Raw genomic sequence first — 21,406 nt, 5'->3', positions numbered from 1 at the left:
ACACAGAGGACAAACTGCATATGTCAGCTCTCTCCTTCCACCACATGGTTCCTGGAGATCAAGCTCAGGGTGTCAGGTTTGACATTAGGCACCTCCATCCCCTGAGCTCTCGCTGGCCCTGTAACCTTTTTTTTCTGGACAGTGTCTCACTTTGTATCCAGGGATGACCCCAAATAAATGAACAAACGAGCAAGCATGCAAACAACAACCAATGAAACCACCCAGAATTCATCTCAGTATTTAAACAATTAGTTTTTACTTAGTATAAGTTTACTGTTCAAAAATGATATTTACTAAAGCCACAACATTATTCGTAAGGACAGAACTTTTATAGCAAAACTTTGATACATGAACATCAGTGATCTGAATACTATATGGATATAGAAGCTATTCAAAAAATGAAAATAATATGCAGAGGGCTTCATCGGCACAATCGAGGCGCTCCTATTGGTTCCGAAAGCGTTATGCTACAATATGACCCAAGAAACTGCAGAGTTCCCGGGGCCGTGCAGAGAAGATGAGGAGAAGCGTCACTGCTCACTTGAAAAAGCACGGACTACCAAGACTAGAGAAGCGGAGCGGAGCCAAACAACGACAGTGCAAGAAGCAATTGCCTGGCTCTCTGGTGTTCAGCATGGCGAGCCTCGTGGATGGAAAAGGAGCTGATCTCTAACAAGCATTAGAGACTGTATGGGGCATTGGCTAACAGGAGCGACTTGGAAACTAGAAAGCAAAGGCTGAGCCATTCAAGGAGCAGAGCTGCAAGGTGTTATAAAGCGCAATGAGGACCACGTCCCCTCCCGCTCTCTGGCTTCAGGACGGGCAGACAAATAAGAGTTTTCAGGGGATGCAGCGGGAAGTACTTAGGGTGAAAAGTTAGAATTTCTTTTGTTTTTCTGAAATTGCAAAGGGTATATTGTCTTTCTCAGGACCAAGAAACCAAGTTTGGTCCTTGGAATTTCCTGCGTGTGTGTGTGTGTGTGTGTGTGTGTGTGTGTGTTTATAAAAACATGGATTGAAGTACGTGTTCATGCTGACAGGACAGTCACACTGATAAAGGTGAACGTGTAAAAATTAAAAATAGAGCCATACTTTTCAGGGCACGAGACTATTTTATCATGTTAAGCTTGTCTAGAAGGTGAAAACACACATCGATTCTCTAAGGCTTCATGTTTCAACTAGCAGCTAAACCTAAGCGAAGACACGAGCAGGGATCTTACTTGTCAGTTACGGTGTTCAGGATACGACGGGAACAGAATTCCTTCTCCTTTAACTCTGCTGCGCTCATGTGGAATTAAAATCACACACAAATCATGATCCAATGCTACATATTTCAGAATGCCCACAAAAGCGAGCCAGGAAAGACACCGCTTCCACAGCACGGAAGGGCGGGAGGCTGACGTAGAGGCAGGGGCAAGGGTGACGTCTAGTTCCTAGCAGCTCCTTGCTTCTGCTTGTTTGCTAGAGAAGACTCAGGGAAGGACAGCTCCTGCAGGTTAGGCCATGATTTCTGCAGGTTCAGTGACCAGTTTGGATCCATCCCATACGGTCTTGAACTGCTCAGGAACTGGAAATTCTCTCTGGAAGAAGTTGAGAAGACAGTTATTTATGTGAAAGCTTCCTTTTGCAAACAGGTGGAAGGCTGACAGATGTCATCTGGTAGGTGAGAAAAACTGCATCAAATGCTAATCTACACCTTTTGAGAGGCCCCAGTCACATGCAGACCCATGTGTTCTGTGACTGTATGCCGGGGTGGTCCTGACAGTATTTACAAAGAGCCAGGCTTGCTTTTGGAGACATGTCTCACATATCCAGGCTAGCTTTGAACTCACTAAGTACTTGAATGAGGCTGACTTTCAACCTCTGATCCTGAGTTTTGGGATTATAGGCATGGCTGAGGGTTAAGGTACTACTGGAGGTAGAACCCAGGGCCTCATTCATGGGAGGCAAATACTACAAGTGAGCTATACCCCGAGCCCAAAGTAGGCATTCTTATGAGAACCAGACACCAAACTCAGGCAATCTCCAAAGGCCTCATGAGCTTGGTGCTACTGAGATGCCACCTGTAGGGAGCAGAGGCTTGAGATGAGATGTTCAGTAACTGGCCCCGGATGGCAGCACCAATGAACAGAATGCCCAGTGTGTAAGTCCGGCCAGTCTCTCTAAGCCATTGTTCTCCATCAAACCTGAACATGCCCTGAATCATCCCATGATCTTATTAATTCTGATTTGGCAGGGCTGGGGAAAAGAGTAAGAAGCTCTGGTCATCAAACTCTCAGGGGACATCAGTGTGTGAATGGAGCCCAAACTTGTCTATTCTTTGAGACACTGTAAAAGTGTTCTTCAGGCATGAGAATACACGCACGCACACACACTAACTCATGCCCTTCAGCTCTAGCTTCTCTATCTTCACTAGACTTCCTGTACAGTCTTGAGAAGTGATTTATTTACTTATTTTGCTGCAATAATGAAGGAATTCTAGAATGAGAGCTTCAATAGAAAAATCAAGTGATTTTTGATACGGGGTCTTACGCTATGTAGCCCCAGCTGGCCTTGAACTCATGATTCTCCTACCTCAAGCTCCCAAGTACTAAGACTATAAATGTTTGTCTTGGTCTTTAACCTACAGTAGAAATATCTTGAGTGATCTAATGCATATGTGTGCCTGGTATCACTTCTGGCACTCTTCTTCAAGTGTAACCAGAGCCTTGGCTTTGTTCTCAGGTATGCTACAGACCTCAAGCTGGGCACGGAGTCCAGGGTCTACTGTATGCTAGGTGCATGTGCCATCATGAAGAGGCCTCTTTGATAGTAAGACGCTGCAGCATCAAAGACACAGATACATCCACCGCTCTTCTCTGGGAGGTTGGTTTCTATCAGCATGAAGCATGCCCACTGTCCGACATTCTAACATCCAAGGCAGGGTCTGCACCGCTCCCTCCCACCTCCGGCTGGAAAATGCGTAAAGAGGATCCAACAACTTGAGGGAGCAATGCCATTGACCCAAACAGGCAAGACTACATTTCAGGACAAAAGCTTAGGCTTTGATGATAGACGTTCTTTAAGCTGCTGGGTCTCCATCTGGGCTCCATAATGGAATCCACCTGAACAACTTTAACAATTGCAGATGCCTGGTAGCAGGCTCAGAGACCAGCTCAATGAGTCTGAAGTGCTCACCCAAACCCCACTGCCTGTCATAGTTGGTACAGTTCCCCTACAGCTGAACGTTCTGCTTACACACCTACAAAGACCAGGGACGGCTCAGTATATAGCCAGCTGTCCTACTCTGCTCCCCGTCTGTATTGACTGAGAGGGAATGCTTGTCCACCCTAAAGTCAGTCTCTGTACCCAAAGTGGCGAATCAATGCCCATTGTTTGCAAAGTATCGAGCCTGAAACTCAGATGAGGAACTCTAGGCTGCAGCATGTGGCTTGTGTGAGTAAAGCTGAAGAAAGCCTGGATGGGTGTGGATAATCTCTGCTTAAGGAAATCAACCCGTCTGTTGACTGCTCTTGAGAGAGCTGCTCACTGACCCATCTGGCTGGCATGGCCCCTCTCCGCAAGGCATGCTCGTTAAAGCTCTTGGTTTGCTGCCTCCTCCTGCCTCACACAGTTAGCATCCTCCATGTGCTGCTTCTTCTCCTGCTTCCCTGCAGCAACAACCGCAAACTGAGATGCCATACTTCAGACTCCAAAGAAACGGAATGTATTCAGTCTCACTCGGCTTTAACGTGTGAAGCTGTGGTTCTGAGAGAAGCTTCCTTTAGAAGCTGCTTCACTGGGGAGATGTGAAGAAAGAAAATTCTGGCTGAATTACTTGGGCTAGTGTTTCCAAATGAGGAATTCCATGGGCTGATAGTATAAAAACTTACTTGGGAGCCTTCTGAGAAACATGATTCTGGGGCTGGGGATGTGGGCAAGGTGCTTGTCTGTCTAGGCAGGAGGACTTAAGTTTGAAGCCCCTAAACCCATCCATAAAGCAGATGCTATGTTGCACACCTGTGACGTTGTATGCCTGCAATCTAAGCCCTTCTCAGATGAGATGAGAGAGGATAACTCACAGAAGCTAGAACTGTGGCTTAGACAGTAGTGAACAAGAAACCCTGTCTCAAATAAAGTGGAAGGCAAGGACTGACATCTGACGTTTTCCTCTGCCACGTGTGCCCCCACAGCGTACATGAAGAGCCCAGATTCCGAGCCCCACTGTGAGGCTCCTGAATCCAGCCCTAGGTTTTTCCAGGGTTTGGAGCCCACCTTTCTACCAAGCTTCCCAGCAGATCCTTATGTTAAGAGGATCATAACATTTTTGGCTTCAGAAGCAGGAAGGTTTCCTTCTATTCCTTCTCCTCCCTTCCTTGCAACCCCCAAAGCATCTCTCCTCATTTGTTTACCTCCATCAGAGGAAAGGAAAACATTTAGTCCTACAGAAAAGGACTTCAGGCGCAAAGGGCTGGCTCGTTCCAGTAATGATTAGCAAAGAGTCTCCAGACACAAACGCAGGAGCTAACAGGAGAGGGGACACACGGAAGGTGCTCCTCCATTTCCCTTACCGGCCTGTGAAGCTGTCTACAGATGACACTTGTTAGAGAGTAGCTGACGAGCCACTCTCCAAGAATGCTAATGTGACTGTGACACATGACGTTTCTGGACAGGCTTTTGGAAGGTACTTACATAATCATCACCCTGAGGGATCAGGACATTCATCTCAGATGACTTGGCACTCACGATCTCACAGTCTAGCGCATCTTCACTGAGGTACAGGTGGCACCCTTCTGTCTTATTAATGGAAATTGTTGGCACTCTCCCCATTACCTGAAATAAGGGGGGCGGGGCGGAAGGGACCAAAGCAACAAAATAAAAATGAGCATGTACCCAAGCAGATACTCTCCTGAATTCCTCCAGCTATAGTGAGTTCAGCTAAACTAAGTTTTAGGACTCCTGGGCTGTGTGCTCTCTCTCTCTGTCTACGAGCAGGATAGGTGTCATTTGGGGATACAATGAAAGGACTATACAAGATGGAATCCTAAACGCTCAGGGTCTCTTTCTTGAGATGAAATTAAGGGATTACTTTGGAAGCAGCAGCTAAAACGTTCAGAAAAGCCTGGCAACCCGGTTAGTGACTCTGAAATGTGTATCTGATTTCATGATAGGAGAAACAGGATTCATTTGCTTTAAAATTTAAGTTTTGACAGTTATCTGTGAGCCTGGGGCTGAAACAAGTATGCACACAGGCGCTGCACAATAAGATTCATTTTGAACAGAAGCCAAGTAGATTGTTCCCAAACTCCAGAAGAAGTAGGGGACTCTGCCATTCTTCTCAGGCAAGTCATTTGCTGAGTAAGAATCTTGGGGCTGAAGGTGAAGTTCAAATGAGAAAGGTGTCTAGGTATTTCAGACTGTATTCGTTTCAAGTTCAAATGGAGGACGTTCCCATAGATAACACGAGGACATTCCCATAGATAACCAGGACCCTGCGGCAAGAGGGGGCAGCGCTTTGTAGCCCTGTACTGTTTACAAATATAGAAGTCCGGTAAAAATGCAGACCAGTTTTGAATTTCTCCTCCAACAATCAGTTTCCAGACCTGCCCCTCCCCCCCAATGTCCACAGGGATATATGGTTCCCCCAAAGACCTTATTATAACTCTAGAAGTTTTCTTCTTGTAATGGTAATTAAAGCAATAAAGACATCTATCCTTTCAACCCAAAGAAAAGGCTAGTTTGCAAACCAAAGGGACAAATTGTGTCAGGAGTACAGGTGCCCCTAGTGAATTCCTTGGGGTGGGGGTGGGGTGTCTAGCCGGGCCACCTTGCTTCTCTCTTTCTCCTCTTTTTGCTCCATAGAAACTGGATACTGAGTTGGAATTGAACCCCAGACCGAGAGAAAGGTAGAGAAAGCGGGGTAGCTCAAGGTCAGGTAAGTAAAAACAGGGCTCTGCCTGAAATAAAATAGTGTGTGCACATATGTGTATACATGTGTGTGTGCATGTTTATACATGTATGTGTTTTAAAATGTGCCGGTAGTCTTGTTTTGATGATTTCTAGACTTGCTTATGTTACAATGATGAAAAGCATTTAACTCCAGCCCTGAACACCACGCATCCCACCAGCCAAGCAAAGGGAAGCCCCACTGCCATGCGTCCTAGAGGGTTGACTTACGAGTGTTATTTCTTCCTAACAACGTAAGAGATTTCCACTGACTATTGTTGTCTGCCTTCTCCAATCTGAATATTTTCCTAGACCATCTGGCCGAAAATAGGATTACTAGGCCAAATTACATGAACTTTAGCTTTTTTCTTTTTTATAAAATAACATGATTGTAGTGAAATATATACAGTAATTCACCCGTTTTTAAGTGTAAAATTGGATGCTATTTCATAGATGTACTAGAGTTGTGTGATCAGGACCACAAGCCACTTTTAGAAGAGTCCCATCATTCTAAAAGTATCGCTAATGGCCACTTCTAGGCGGTCCCGCCTCAGCCCCAGGCAGGCGACCTGATTTCTGCTTCGGTGGTGCCCAGGCCCTTTTGAAACAATTTAATGGGCACTTTAACTAGGTAATGGAACTCTCTTGGTTTGATCACCCAAAATTTCACTAAGTGTTCAATTAAACGTCTTTCTCTTGTCTCTGAATCGCTTCTTCTATTTCTCTACACAGGGAACCCGAGGCTCATCCGTCCAGAGGCCACTGTTCTCAGTGCAGGTTCACATCCCTTAAAGATGGTACAAGAGTTTTCAGGCATGGAAACAAAGAATAATAGATACATACACTTCCTGCAACAACTTTATCAGTGTTACATTTTGGCTTATTTCCTTTTCGGCGTTTTTGACAATTTCTTCCCTTCCCTTTCCTTCCTTCCTCCCTCCCTCCCTCCCTCCCTCCCTCTTTTCCTCCCTCCCTCCCTCTTTTCCTCCCTCCCTCCCTCTTTTCCTCCCTCCCTTTCTCTCTCTCCCTCCCTCCCTCTTTCTTTCCCTCCCTCTCTCTCTCCCTCCCTTCTTTTCTCTGATCCTCCCTCCCTCCCTTTCTTATATAGCCTAGGTTGGCCTTGAACTCGCAATGGGACCAAGGATGGCTTTGAATTGCTGACCCTTCTCCTTCCTGCTTCTGCCTCCCAAGTGCTGCGAGCCCAGCTGTACACTGTTACACCGGGCTTTATTACGTTGGCTTGTTTGTTGTTTGAACAGGGTCTCACTGTGCAGCCCGGGCTAGCCTGGGATTTGCTATACAGATCAAGCTGGCCTCTAACTACATGAAGTCCTCCCAAGTGCTGGATTACAGGTGTGCAGCACACACCCAACTTCTGTTCTGCTTTCCTCTTGAGAACCAAAGTCTTCCAGTATCACTGAAGTCCCCTGGGTGCCGTCTCCCACCTCCCTTTCCCTCCCCCTCCTTCTCATTGCTCCCCTCCCCATCGGTAACTACTCTCCTGGCTGTTCTGATAGTTGACTTTTGGTTTTTGTTTATGATCTATCTTTTGGGTGAAACGTACAGGAGGGCACCTAGACCTGTCAGGCTTCATGTTGAACTGGTTTGCACACACTTGCTATATTTTAATGACTGGATATATCACACAGCCCCTGCCATCCTATAACTTTCTCTTTTGCTCAAGGGCTTTATTTGCCTGTTTTTAAAAATTCACCTGGTTTTTATGCCTGCCACGTACAGTTCATTCATTTTAACTATTGACTAGTATTCAACTAGAAAGACTTGTTTACTCATTTGCCAGTTGATGCACACTTAGATATATTTTTTATTGTTGCCATTACCATGACACTACAGATCATGTGTTATGTTTCCTCAGCCTGTGGCTAGAGCTTTACTGTATGGACGTTTCCTCAGCCTGTGGCTAGAGCTTTACTGTATGGACATAAACACCCAATGACTCAGCCAGAGGCTATGGATGGGGTATTCAGTAGTACATGGTGCCAATTTGTCCTTCAGTGAGTGTGCCAGGCTCACTATGTCGCTAAGATGTATCGGGGACCCCAGTGTTCCGCTTTCATGACAGCTCCCACATTGATATTTGAGCATACAGTCAGTCTTGCATGTACAGCTCCTTTACACGTTAGATCCAGTGGGCATAAACAACACCAATTTCTTAAATGACAAGGTAAATATACAAATGTTATATATGCAATTTAATGAGTTCTAATTAAAAGCATGGATGTAGAGAAGTCCAGGAAAGAGAAAGATTTATAAAACTGAAATCTAATTTTGTCAGTCATCATGAGGAAACACCAGATTGTAAGGGGTAATTAACAATATGCCAATAGTATAATCAATGAGAAAAGTTGGACTTGGCCCAAAGTCAGAAGTCCTGTAGGCTTTTGTATGTTGCAAAAGTCTATTTAATAAAGTAAGCATTACTAAAGGAGTACAGATTTTCTCTTGTTCCTGAAAATTCAATTCCAATCCTACTCCCTGGGTTGTTTTTCTGATTATCTACATTCTATACAAGTCCCCCGCTTCTTCCTCAAGGCCATTTTCCACATAGCGGAAACTCCCTTTGGCAGGGGACTATTATTATTCTAGGGTCGTCTCTCAATATCCTTTATCCATAGCAGCTGACTCATCCAATCGTGAGCTCGGCAACATTTATTGGGTGCATATGGTATTCAGGTGCTATATGTATTTAGAACTCCAAAGGTTGTATAGCTGGCTTTGATTTCTTTTTTGATCTGTGGATAGAACCCAGGGTCTTCCGTGTGCTGCACGGTTGCTGCTGAGTTACGTCCCCAGCTCATTACCCATCCCTAAGATGGAGATGGTAAGATGTGTGCTTTCAGTACAAAATAGGAGGGAGAAGAAAAAAAAAGACAGACTAACGGCGATTGAGAGTAAAGACAGGGCTTCCCCAGAGAGGCGACAATGGAGCTGTGTTTAGAAAGAACAGGAACCGGGTGTTTTCTGAGTGGACATGAGGAATGAGCCCATTCCTCTGTCCCCTGCAGGAAGATGAGTGGCCCATGCAAAGCCACGACCGTACAGAGAATGGCTGTAGAGCCCACTCACCTGGATCTGAATGTCCTTGGAGTTGATCACTTCCACGATGCCCACGACATTATCAAACACCAGACCAAACTTCTTGCAATTATCTAAAAGGGAAAAGGGAAGCTCCAGTAAGCGCGCATAGCGTGTTTCTGTAGCACAGCTCATCACAGCAAACACACAGCCTTAGTTTCACCTACCAACAGTGATGGAATTTATTTTCCCCTTTATCTGAAGAGTGGATTTTTCACATTTGAAAATATAAGCCACTTGTTTCAGCTCGGTCTCGGAGATGACAAGGTCATTCTTGTCCTCTTGGTATTCCTGAAAGGAAGGCAGACATGGATGTTAAACACAGACAGAAAGATAGAGGCTGCACCCACTCAGTGTGGACACTGCTGGAGGCTTCGACAGAATTCTTGCCTTCCAGTCTGCTTTCTTCCAGAACATTCTCCTTATGGAGAAACTTCCAGGTCTTAGCTGTCAATTGTAATTATGGAAGTGGGTGAACCACAGCTTAAAAGTGTCTACCAGTTTGCCAAGAGTCAGATGTTAGCAGTCCTCCTAGAGGGCAGGGCTGGAGCAGGGGTGTGGTTGCTATGGAGACCTGGAGGCTGACACTCCACTTGATGCTGCAGCAGACCCTGCTGTGTCCATCAGGAGATGGTACTGATGACATCCAAACAGTGGTCTAAGCTCCAGTGTCTACCCAGGCCCTGACAATTTTTCCAGGGATGTTGTTCCTTCATCTTTAAGGAAGCTCTCTGGGTCCTTAAAGACTCCAGCTAACATCCATATTCAAAGCATCTATGATCTGCTCATAGAATTAACCCCGAGAATAGGGGGTGGCAGCATCGGCCTATGGCTGGGCATGAAACAATCAGTCCATCACCACAAGGCACAGACTCCCAACACCACATGGTGATGGCTTCTCCCTGTCTGATTAAAAGTTCTGGAAATCAGTAGTCACGTTCCTAGGAAGAAAACGCACTGACAGTGACTGGGGTAGAGGGTTAGAGTTCTGCAAGCTGAAGAGTCGTCTGAGGTGAATGCCGAGGCTGGAAATACAACAGTGTAAACGCACCCCATGCCATAGGAATGTGTACTTAAAGGTGGTTAACGGTAAATGTTATTCACGCTTTTACCTCATTTAGCTAGAAAGCAGAAGGAAAGAATTCACGGGAGCTACCGGAAAACAACCTGCAAGCCCGCGGGAGCACCTGGCTTCTCGCTCTAGCCAGGGTTTTCCCCGTCATGGCACGTCACCTAGGAGTCCCCATGTCTTTGGGACGTGGTTTTCGCTGCTTAGGTGTTTAGAGTTGGTTTAGCCGCGTGAATCAGAGTAAACGCTAAAGGGCCTGGACTCACCACTCTCCATTTCTTCCCTTCCAGCTCCAACACCGGAGCGTGCTTCTGAGGAGAATTCGATTTTGGAGATGTAGGGCTCGGCGTGTGGGTTTTGGTTGGAGATCGAGTTTGTCCTTGAGCCCTCAGGCTGGGATTCTTGTGTGTCTTCTGGTCGTCTGTGACATGCCGGAGCCCTAGGAAACGTGGGTGGTTAGTTTTAGTTGTCCACTTACCCTAACCTAGACTCACCTGGGAAGAGAATCTCAACAAGAGACTGTCTAGATCAGGTTGGCCTGTGGACATGTCTGTGGGGGTTGTCTTGATTGCCTTAATTGATGCAGGAACAGCCTAAAAATGGGTGATACCAAAACCATGCCCCGGTTTTGGACTTTGGACTATAAAAGAGTAGAGAAAATCAGCTGAATACCAAGCACAGGTGTGATTATTCTCTCTCTACTCTTGACTAGTTGCTTCAAGTTCCTGCCTTGACTATCCCACACTGGGGGACTGTAACCTGGGCTCCAAAGAAATTCCCCTCCCTTAGAGTCACTGACGTCAGGGTATTTTATAATAGCAATAGAAAGGAAACTAAAACAGAAGGTGGCACAGTATAGGTACAGTGAAGATAAATGACTCCCCCTCTCCCCCCGCAAAAAGTAAACAAAAATTCCTACAAACCCTCAAGCCATCTTAACCCCAAAGGGTTCTTGGCTTACTCATAGCCTACTAATTTTCTAGGTATAGTTTAAAAGGCTATGATACCCCAGTAAGTAGTTCTTAGAATCCGGAAGCAGCTTTAGAGTTAGAAGTCCAATCCTTTGCTTTGCAAGTGAGTTTCAGAAGGATCAGCAGAGCAGGTCTGAGCCTGGGCTAAATCGGGAAAGTTTGAGTTCTCAGCTCTCAGCCCCATCCACACCCTCAATCCTATTAGTTGGGCGGGGGGAGGGGATGGGAAATACCTGCAACACACCTTTTGGTAATGTGACTATGTTGTTTAGCATACATGTACTTGTACTTTTGATCCTGATACATTTTAAGGATTTGCATCAAAAAAAATCAACTAATTGCCATATTGCAGGACAGGAGTACCATTCACCAATTTTATTTCATTTGGTCTTGATGACTTAGTTTTGGAGGATGGTGGGAAGCACTGGGGCCAAGGAAGGACCACTCATTGGTCAACTGAGAACACAGAGTCTCTGAGTTCTTGCTGGTCCATGTGGTAGCCCATGGAACCTATGTCCTGGAGTGCCCACCTCCCAAAGGCAACTCTTTCTCCCTGTGTCTTAATGGGGGTGCAGTGATGTGCATTTTATGGGGGCCTTAGAGAACCCAAGTCTAGAGCCGGAGGAAGAGGGAGCCAGCTTCGAGGACTTGCGTTCTTACCTTTTGTGATGGCTTCTCCCTGGTTAAGCTGGGCGAATAAAGCAGAGCGAGAAGGAGAAGACTCCTCACTTTTACCCTCATTCTCAAAGAGTGGAGGTGGCCCAGGAGGAGGCGGTGGTGGCGGTGGTGGTGGGAGACCAGGCCCAGAGGAGAGGACGGAAAACACAGATGCTGTGGATGCTACAGGACCCTGTGGGAGACAGATGATGGGAGCTTGGCTGAGACTGAAGGTCTGGCTGGGATTCTGTCCGGGGGTCAAGACTCTCCGACTGGGTCCCAGTGGCAGTACCAAGCATGGCGAGCCTGTATGAAGGGCCCTGGATCAGGGTGGGATCTGTATTGGAAGCGTACAGTCTGTTGGGTGGGCCCTGCATATGTAGGGATCCCACCACTAGGTCATCAGCAAACGTCCACAGTCCCAAATTCATGTGCAAGGCTCTGGATAAGAATGGAACCAGTATTGACTACAAAATGGTGAGAAAAGGTGGTTCAAAGGATAAGAAAATTAACTTTTTATTTTTTTTTTGTGGACAGTGGAAACCACAACCACTAAAGAGAAAGAGAGAGAGAGTTATCAGACATTTTTGAGCACTTCTGAGCAGGTAAAGAGACACTAAAATTCTCTGGAACTTGCTTTATGAATATGCATGCCTCAAACAAGGACAAACAAATTGCCATCTGTGACCTGGGTGACGGGCAGATCCAGAGGCACCTGGGACCCTCTGACAGCTCTGCGAATGTCAAGGTTCACAGGCAATAGCCTTATTTATGTGAATATATATATATGTATATATATATATACATATATATATATATGTCTGTTTGGGTATATGTAATAGTGTGTGAGTATCTACTGATATTAGCTTCCTTGAATCTGGAGTTATAGTCAGTTGTGACCTCCCTGACATGGGAATTGAACTCGGGTCTGGACGAGCATCAAGTACTCTTATGTACGGAGAATCTTTGTAAATACTGACATATGGCTATATACCTATGAAAAGGAATTAGAAGCCAATTAAATTTTCAAGAGGCAGAGCCGGGGTAGTGGAACATGTCAGGAATTTCATTACTCAGGATCTGAGGCAGGGGAATGACTGGTTTCAGACAACCCTGGGCTTACTATATGGAGCTAAGTTTGGACTACATAGTGAAGCCCTGTCTCAAAATAGGATGTAATGGAGAACTAAGAAATTGGGAGAGACAGAACAGCGCGTGTGTTTTCAATACCAAAATACAAAACTTGAAACATTATATAAGCCCTAAATGCTAATGAGAACAGCATAATATCATTTTCATAAACAACTTGGTATTATGAGATGTCAAAGTCAGGAAGTTTTAATCCTCGGTCGTCTCTTAAGGCAGCTAATTTTGAGTTCTTACATAATCTCTATTCAGCACAGAATGGCTGGGAGGAGAAAAGCTTCTCCTCTCACTCAGAACGTGTGTCTGAGCCTCAGCAGGCTGAAGCCTCCTCTTCAGAGCTGGGATTTGCAGCACTTTTGCTTTCTCTGTTTCCTGAGGAGGAGCACCCCGACTCTGTCAGGATTCTGGGATCCAGCAGAAAAGGATTTCACAGCTCCTGAGAGCAGCCAGTTTTTCCTCCCCCAGGATCCTAAAGGATTTCTATCTTGCTTCTGAGGTGAAAGCTGAGGAACTGCTCAGACTAGTAAAGGGTTTGCAGGACAAGTTTTTCGCATCAAACCCTATCCCAGGCCTTGGTGAGAGACAGCGAGAGCCACTAAATATTACTCTCTCATAACTGTGTCATTATTCCTGCAGTCAGAGGGGGAGCGGCCCCTCCCCCAACCTCTGAAAACTTGAGCTTTGCAGGGCTCCTGTTTTGTGAGAAAGGAAGCCGGTCCCCTCTTCAGTCTCTGAGCCCGAGAGCTGGGAGGGGACACAGCAGCAGCAACAACAATAACAAACCGCATCCCATCTTCTGGGGACGCTGACACATCCATGCGGTTTGCCCGGTGACAGCGGGCAGAGGGTTGACGGAGATGAATGTGGAAAATAAGAATCTCCCGAATCAAGGACGCCTGGGGCTTGTGAGATGCTGCCTTGGACGTGCCCTTCTGAGGTGCAGCCTCATTTCCACATCATTCGCTGGGTATCAGGCTCCGGTTTCCAAGGTTACTTTGCAATTAGCATGCAGGGGCTTTACTCAACAGTGGACTTGAAACCAAACTGATTAGGCCTTCCCTGAATTCAATCTCTTCAGGCTGCCCCCGAAGCCCGGGAGGGGAGGAACTTATCTTAGCCGGCCTTCTCTTTCTGTGCCATTACAGACCACAGCCTCAGTGCTTTCCATGCCCTCCTATAACCTGGCATCCAGTGGGCAGTAGCCAGTAAGACATCCCACACGATGCCCAGTGAAGAAGAGAGGAAGCCGGCTGGGGGAGCGGGGCTTTGAGGAAGGACTCTCAGGTGTCAAAGGTTTTCAGTCAGGACTCAACTGCACCAGGGCTCATATGCCAGCTCCATGAGCTCCATGCCAGGGTTCTCATCTATTGTAATGGCTGAAGTACCTACGGATCTGTTAAAACCTCCTGAGCCCAGGCTGTGTGGCAGAAATACTAGCTGGGGAATGAAAGCAGGGTACGCCACACACTCCTGTGTGTGTGTGTGCCCGTGTGTGTCCACCGCTCTATCTGAGTGCAGTGTGGGAACAACCACCCTGTCCTATGGACTGAGATGAACCCTAAATAGGGCAATGTCACCTGGGCTGTACGGAAATCCCCTGGCAGAAAAGAAAGCAGGAACTCTGAAAAGCCGTTTGCATTCAATAATAAACTATCAGCCAGGGCCAGAGGCATAATTTTTGCATGTGTCTGTTGTGTTTTAAAGTCTTCTTTATAGAAATCTTTTATTTATATCCAGATTTTTTTTTTTCAGAGACAGGGTCTCATGCAGCCCACGTTGGCCTGGAACTCACAAGGTTGCCGAGGATGACCTTGAACTCTTGATCCTTCTGCCTCCACTTACCGCGATGACCTGGGATTAGAAGTGTTCACCAAAACATCCAGCTTTATTAACAAAAAATGACACTTACTTATTCATGCATGTGCTCATGTTTGCCATGCGGCTCGTGTGGAAGTCTGAAGACAACTTATAGGAATGGGTTCTTTCCAGCTACTGTCACGGGGCGTCCTGGGAACGGAACCCGGTGTCAGGCTTGGCAACCGTATGAGCCATTTTACCACGCTAGGGTTTGTTTGTTTAAAGTCACTGGTCCACAAGAAGTTGGGAGGGGATGGGGAGATAGAGGGTGAGCCTGGGAGGAGTTATGGAGAGGAGTAGTGGTGGTGGGGAGTGAATATGATCAAAATACATTGCAAGCATCTATAAAATTCTCAAACGACTAATACAAATATTATATTAAAAAGCAAAGACCAGAGGCATGGATTACCTTTTGAAATAGCGTTTTTGATGGGTTTCTGCTTAGAATATGTGTAACTTAAGTATTGGGAGGAACAATAGCCTTGACTTAGTTTTTTTTTTGAGACAGGGTCATGCTATGTAGCCCAGGCTAGCCTCATCCTCTTTCTCTTCCCTCAGTCCTCCTAGTGCAAGGGTCATTGGTGTGTGTCGCTGTGCCTCATGGGTCTTTCTCACTTGTACCCGGTTGTCGCCTTATGAGTGGCTTGGGATGGTCTTCGTTTGCCGGGGTCGGGGGAGATTAGGACCTCTTGGTTCTGGCACTGGCACTGCAGAATCAAGTCATCTTCTACACTGGTCTTGCTGTGCTTTAGGATTCTTCTGGAAAACCTGGCCTCTTGCTCAGTTATCTCTGTCCCCACTGATTACACTTGCACCCAGACCCTGGTTCCCGATGGAGTACTCAAGTTGTTCTGGGATGAGGTCTTGATGTCCTAGAGACTAGAGATTGAAAGTCAATGATCCCCAGCATGCTACCTTTGAAAGGTAGCCATAACAGGAAAGGTGAAATACTGGGGGTCCAGACTGAATGGGAACAAGATCACCAGGGCCTGGTGCATGGGGTGTGCACTGACAGCAATGGGAACTGAGGCTGTAGGCACTGATGGAGGTGGTGGTGGTGATGGGGAAAGTTCAGAGGACAGGGCACTGGACCGGAGCAGATTTTGCATTCTTCAGGATTTGAGTTGGGTCTGTGCAGAGACACAGACAGAGAGCTTGCCAAGGGGCGGGCAAAGAGGTAGGTGCTGCCTTGGGAACCTGAAGGGAAGGGCACTGCAGAGGGTTCCCTTCCCTGCTGGGTGCTACTGAGGTCTTGGGAAACTACTATATTAGCATGTAGACGCCACTCATTCCTTGAGTGGAGCTTTGTATCTGTGCAAAGCACCCATAGGATGCTTAGAGGTATGGTCCTCTTAAATACATTACCCGATATTCTGGGTATTTCTCCAAGTTTCTCCCTTGATTTCTCTCCTCCTTCTCCCCACTCCCCCTACAGGCTTTGCTCTTCAGGAGCCATCAACCTTGACTAGGCCAAAGAACAACTTTCAGGGGCCAATTCTGTTCAGCGCATCACAGAGCTCAAACTCAGGTCATCTGGGTTGGCGGCAGGTGCCTTTACTCACTGAGCCGTACTGCCAATCCTACCCATTCCATGGCCTCCCCCTCCCCATGCCCTAAAACACGGGCCTTGGGGTGGGAAGTTCAGACCTTCATGCATGCAAGGCAAGTACTCTATTGGCTGAGCTACTGCCCCAGTTCAAAGAAAGCTTTCATTAATAAATTCTTTCATAATATGTTTGACTTGAACAATGACTTTCATTTGATGGCCACAGTGTAGAGCCAGAACCCAAGGGAGCGAGGTCACGTGACTGGGATGAGACATGGATGTTACTCTGAGAAGTAGCCATCAGTGGAAACAGACCACAGAGCACACTGGTGCAGAGCTGTAGTGTATATGATGTAAGCAAGATTGTAGGTAACTGAAAACTTACAGGTGTCCCCTGGGCTGTGTAGGACGCTTTTTGGTTTTCTGCCTATAGTTCATGGCTTTAAAAATAGAAGAGGCAGCTGTTCCCAGGACAGTGACATCCATTTAGGAAGCTTTGCAGAACATTAACTTTCTTTAAAAAGTCTTTGTGCCAGAAAAACAAACCAACCAACTGCACAATCACGCGTCTAGCAGAGAAAGCCATGCTGAGAACCTACGGTGAGGATCTCAGTGTTGAGGCTTGGAGGAAGGCAGGCTTTACCTTAGCAAAGCAGCAGTGGCTCCTCCCCAAGACAATGACTTAACCTTTCTTCAGAGGCTGGGGAGAGGAGTCTCCTAAGGGTCTCAGAGGTTTCAGGCTGGGCACAATTAAAAAAGAGCGTCTATAAAGGTCATCTAACAATGGCTTGCCACTTAAGAGGAAAAAGACAAGCGGTGCATTTATGATTTCCAATGGCTGTGTTCCCGGTGCAAGAGTTCACTTGTGTTGCAGGAACGCAGCACAAAAATCTCAAATGAGGCTTTTAAGGCCTATTAAGATGAATTTTGAGAGCAGATGTTTGATTATGAACTTCTTATTTTTTATTTTTATTTAGCACAAAGACTTTTTAAAGAAAGTTAACGTTCTACAAATCTTTCTAAATGGGTGTCACTGTCCTGGGAACAGCTGTCTCTTCCATTTTTAAAGCCATGAACTGTAGGCAGGAAACCAAGAGGCGTCCTATGTAGCCCAGGGGGCAACTGGAAGTTTTTGGCTACTTACAATCTTGCCTACATTGTGTGCACTACAGCTGTGCACCAGGGGGCCCTGTGGTTTGTTTCCACTGACAGCTCCTTCTCAGAGCAGTTGCTACTCATTTAATCTCTTTAGGAGTCAGGTTTCGTTTATTTATTTATTTATTTATTTTTGGTGTTTCTGAGACAGCAGGGTCTTGCCTCAAATATACTACATAGCCCACGTTGGCCTTAAACTCCCAGTGATGCCTCAGTCTTAGCCTCTCAAGAGCTGAGATTACAGGCAATAATCTCACCATGCCAGACTCTGAGAATTTAGATTTTATTAGAAATGGAGATGACTTCCAATTTTAAGTAGAATTTCACTCTTGCTCTATGGCGGTCATTCTATGTAATGAACACACATGTTTGTTCCTTCCAACACGACTTTTTAATTGACCAGTTCATCCACATATAGTCTAAATTGACGGCTAAATAAGCATAAAAATTATTCCTGTTATCCAGCTTTTTGAGTTTGTATAAAGAAAGGTCAATAGGGCTCACTTAGGTGGGGTCAGGGAGTCAGACCCGGGGCTGCTGTGGTTTAGAGCTGGACCATGCCATCGGGTGCTTTGTAAGTCCCTTAATCCTGAAAAGAAGAGGTTAAGGGGATCGCAGTAAAGAGGAAATGTACACAGACAGCATTAGCCCCCAACTTTCGAGACCAGGTCAAGCAACCAATATTGTGGTTGGTATTTTTACCATCATTTAAAATGGTTCAGGGACCAAGAACATAAAATTGGCACATGATCCTCTCTGGGAACAGGTGGATTATGTTGCTTACAACAGGGCATTTGCTGAGACTTCTCGTCTATGAAACTAGCTTAGTGACAGGAATATTTTGAGCCACCTGTCCTTAAAGTATTTGTGGAGATGGTAGATAAGGCCACAGGAATGGAACAGCTGACGTGTTTATGGGTCTTATTTCTCCCCTCCCTTCTTTACGGACACACACAGTTGGCTCCCTTGTTTCTGGGTAGAGAATCTCTCGGGCTGTCCTTTGCTGAACCATCTTGGCCCATTAATCATGTAGCCTACCATTAACAATCTCCAGGTAGCAGTGACAGCTCACGTGTGCCTGGTCAGACCCTCAGATGTTTAAAAGTCCCCAGGCCATTTCAATCACGTGTATGTTCCCATAGGAACTCACTATGTTTTGCAGCTAACATTTTATATAAATGTTGCTGATTGGCTCTTCTAAAGACAAAGAACCCCAAACAACCTGATATAATATAACACACGAAACATAACAGCAATAAAACCTCTCATTTCCATAACAGGAGTCAGTGGCTAAAGAAAGACTAAAGCCTTAGTCTCCCTCCTCCTCTATCTCTCCCCCCCTTCTCTCTCTCTCCTCTCTCTCTTCTTTTTCCTCTCTCTCCTCTCCCATCTCTCTCTCTGTCTCTCTTGTCCATGTAGGTCTGGCTCTCTACGTAGAGAGCTAAGGATGACTCTGGACTTCGGTCCTCCTGTTTCTACATCCCCAGTGCTGGGATTACAGGCACATGGTACTATGGTTTATGCAAGGCTGGGGATTGAACCCAGGGCTTCAAGCACAGACCTTAAATAGTCTTCTGACCACAAATTTCTGATTTAGGGTTTGATTTTTTAAATGCTTTTTATTTTATCGAGAGAAAGATCCCTGTAGTCCAGGCTGGTTTGAAATTCACTGTACACTTTTAAATGTCCGATCCCCCTGCCTCTGTCTCTCAAGTGTTGGGTTTTCAAGAGTGCATCATGTTGCTTGGTCACACTTACCCCCACCCCCAATCTGATATAGGATCTGGTTGTGTGACTGGTTGGCTGGCCATGAAACTTGCTGTTTAGACTGGTTCCTAGTGCCCCTTCTGCCTCTGTCTCTCACAGGCAGGGGTTACAGGTGTGTGCTACTGTGTGCTTGGCTTTACGGTCTTCATTTCTGCACTTTGATCAATGGCAGTGAAATCAACACATTTCCAAAAGAAAGAACTTCTCTAAGGACTGGCAGATTGCTGGGCAGTGGTGGCACATGCCTTTCATCCCAGCACTTGGAGGCAGAGGCTGGTGGATCTCTGGGAGTTCAAGGCTGGCCTGGTCTACAGATGAGTTCCAGACAGGCTGCAAAGCTGCACAGAGAAACCCTGTCCGAAAAACCAACCAACGAACCAACCAACGAACCAACCAACGAACCAACCAACGAGCCAACCAACGAACCAACCAACGAACCAACCAACGAGCCAACCAACGAACCAACCAACGAACCAACCAACGAACCAACGAACCAACCAACGAACCAACCAACCAACCAACCAACCAACCAACCAACCAACCAACCAACCAACCAACCAAAAAACAAAACAAACAAAAAACCAACCCTGCAGATTTTACATTCACTTCATGTCACAGTTCCATTACAATTAAAACCAAGAAAGATGACCAAGGGGCTGGGGAAATGGCTCTGTGGGTAAGTGTGCTTGCTCTGCAGCCATGAGGACCTGAGTTCGAATTTCCAGCACCCACAGAAAAGACTGGGTATGGTTGTGTGTGCCTGTAATCCCGGCACTGAGCGAGCGGAGACAGACTAGCCAGCCTAGCGGAGGTGGTGAGCCTGGTCCAGGGAAAGAGAGACCCCTGTCTCAAGGAAGAGGGCAGTGGAGGAGGAGGAGGACACTGAGGTCCTGGTTTGGCCTCCACATGTTTGCAAACAGGTGCACATCCCAACACACGCAGACGCACGCACCATACGCCGCAGCAAAGCACATTGCACGCACACAGATCAGTAAGAATATAACAGTAAGACGAAGAGTGACTGTGTAGTGACTACAGGACGAGCATCCTAGCAACAGAAGCACAAGCCAACATAGATTTAGGACTTCAGGCTGGATTCTCTTTTACCGCTTATTCGGATTTTGAGACTTCCGCCAGAGAAAATAATGGTCCCGGGAACCATTCCAAGAAAACAGAATTGTTCATGATACCACAGAGACGTGCCACACAGTGTTTTAAGGATATGCTTATTAATAACTTTTAGAAAGTCAATTTAAAGACTATTTTCCATTTTATGAATGGGTATTGAACACTATGGAAAGATCGGATTCCCACTAAGTGCTAATACTTCTTTGCAGTTGCTATCAAGAGATGGGCGCACAACTCTGAGACAAGACAGGGCCTGTTTGCATTGCTTCTTTCCAGAGTCAAGGCTCCCCACAGCCTTATCGCGAGATGTGCAAAGGGAGGTCATTAAGAACCCAGATCTCAGGGTGAGGATGTGGTTCGGTTTGAAGCATGCTTGCTCTGCAAGAGAAAGCCCTGGTTTGGATCCTCAGCACAAACTGGTTGTGGTTGCAAGCGCCAGTAATTCAGGCATTTGGGAGCTGGAGGAAGGAGGATCAGAAATTCAAGGTCATCCTTGGCTACAAAGGGAGTTTGAATCCAACCTGGGCTACATGGAAACCATGTCTCATGAACAAGAGAAAAGTAGTGACATCCAAACCCTGACTCCCAGGCTTCAAAGTTCCACCCTTGGAGCTTTGCCCGTCCCTATCCCAGGAAGGTTATCCTCCCATGGATTTTATATGTTGCTCGCTGTGATGGCAGGAACAAATCAAAACACTGCCAACTGATGAAAAATAAAACAGGGTAAACGAAATCAAGTCACTTCAGCGATGTAGTAACAGCTTTATATTGGAAAACACCCCGAGAGACACATACACAGTCAGTACCACTAAAATTAGAATCCTGCCTGACGTATGTTTAGATGGGCCCTTCCAAAAATGTAGGAGGTAACTTCTGTTCGACATGCCCAAAGTAGATTTTTTTTTGGTAAGAGTGGAGCGGGCCATGCCAGCAGAGACCAGAAACAATACACAGGGGCACGGGCTAATTCGCTCTTGTGAGCTAGGCACTTGAGAGAAATGGGCTTGTGTCAAGAGTCTGAGCTTGCTTTGCAATTGATACGTAGACGGAATCTGGAATCTCCAAGTTGTCTTTTCTTTTTGACTGCCA

General features: G+C 46.2%; 1 protein-coding gene across 1 annotated transcript in view; it reads right to left on the bottom strand.

The window, feature by feature from the left end:
• Window positions 1-227: 227 nt before the first annotated feature.
• The window catches only part of Cap2 (cyclase associated actin cytoskeleton regulatory protein 2), a 139,708-nt gene continuing 118,529 nt past the window's right edge, over window positions 228-21,406 (bottom strand). The window contains exons 8-13 of the mRNA XM_005355107.3: window positions 11,722-11,911; window positions 10,357-10,529; window positions 9,189-9,312; window positions 9,013-9,095; window positions 4,672-4,812; window positions 228-1,580 (exon numbers count right to left, since the gene is read on the bottom strand). Coding sequence (XP_005355164.1) covers window positions 1,497-1,580; window positions 4,672-4,812; window positions 9,013-9,095; window positions 9,189-9,312; window positions 10,357-10,529; window positions 11,722-11,911 — 795 coding nt within the window. The 3' untranslated portion in view covers window positions 228-1,496. The remainder of the gene's footprint in view (window positions 1,581-4,671; window positions 4,813-9,012; window positions 9,096-9,188; window positions 9,313-10,356; window positions 10,530-11,721; window positions 11,912-21,406) is intronic.

This window comes from Microtus ochrogaster, chromosome 16 (assembly GCF_000317375.1).
Source record: "Microtus ochrogaster isolate Prairie Vole_2 chromosome 16, MicOch1.0, whole genome shotgun sequence".
Taxonomy (NCBI): domain Eukaryota; kingdom Metazoa; phylum Chordata; class Mammalia; order Rodentia; family Cricetidae; genus Microtus; species Microtus ochrogaster.
Note: the sequence above shows the minus strand (reverse complement) of the source record. Positions and strands in the feature narration are given on the sequence as shown.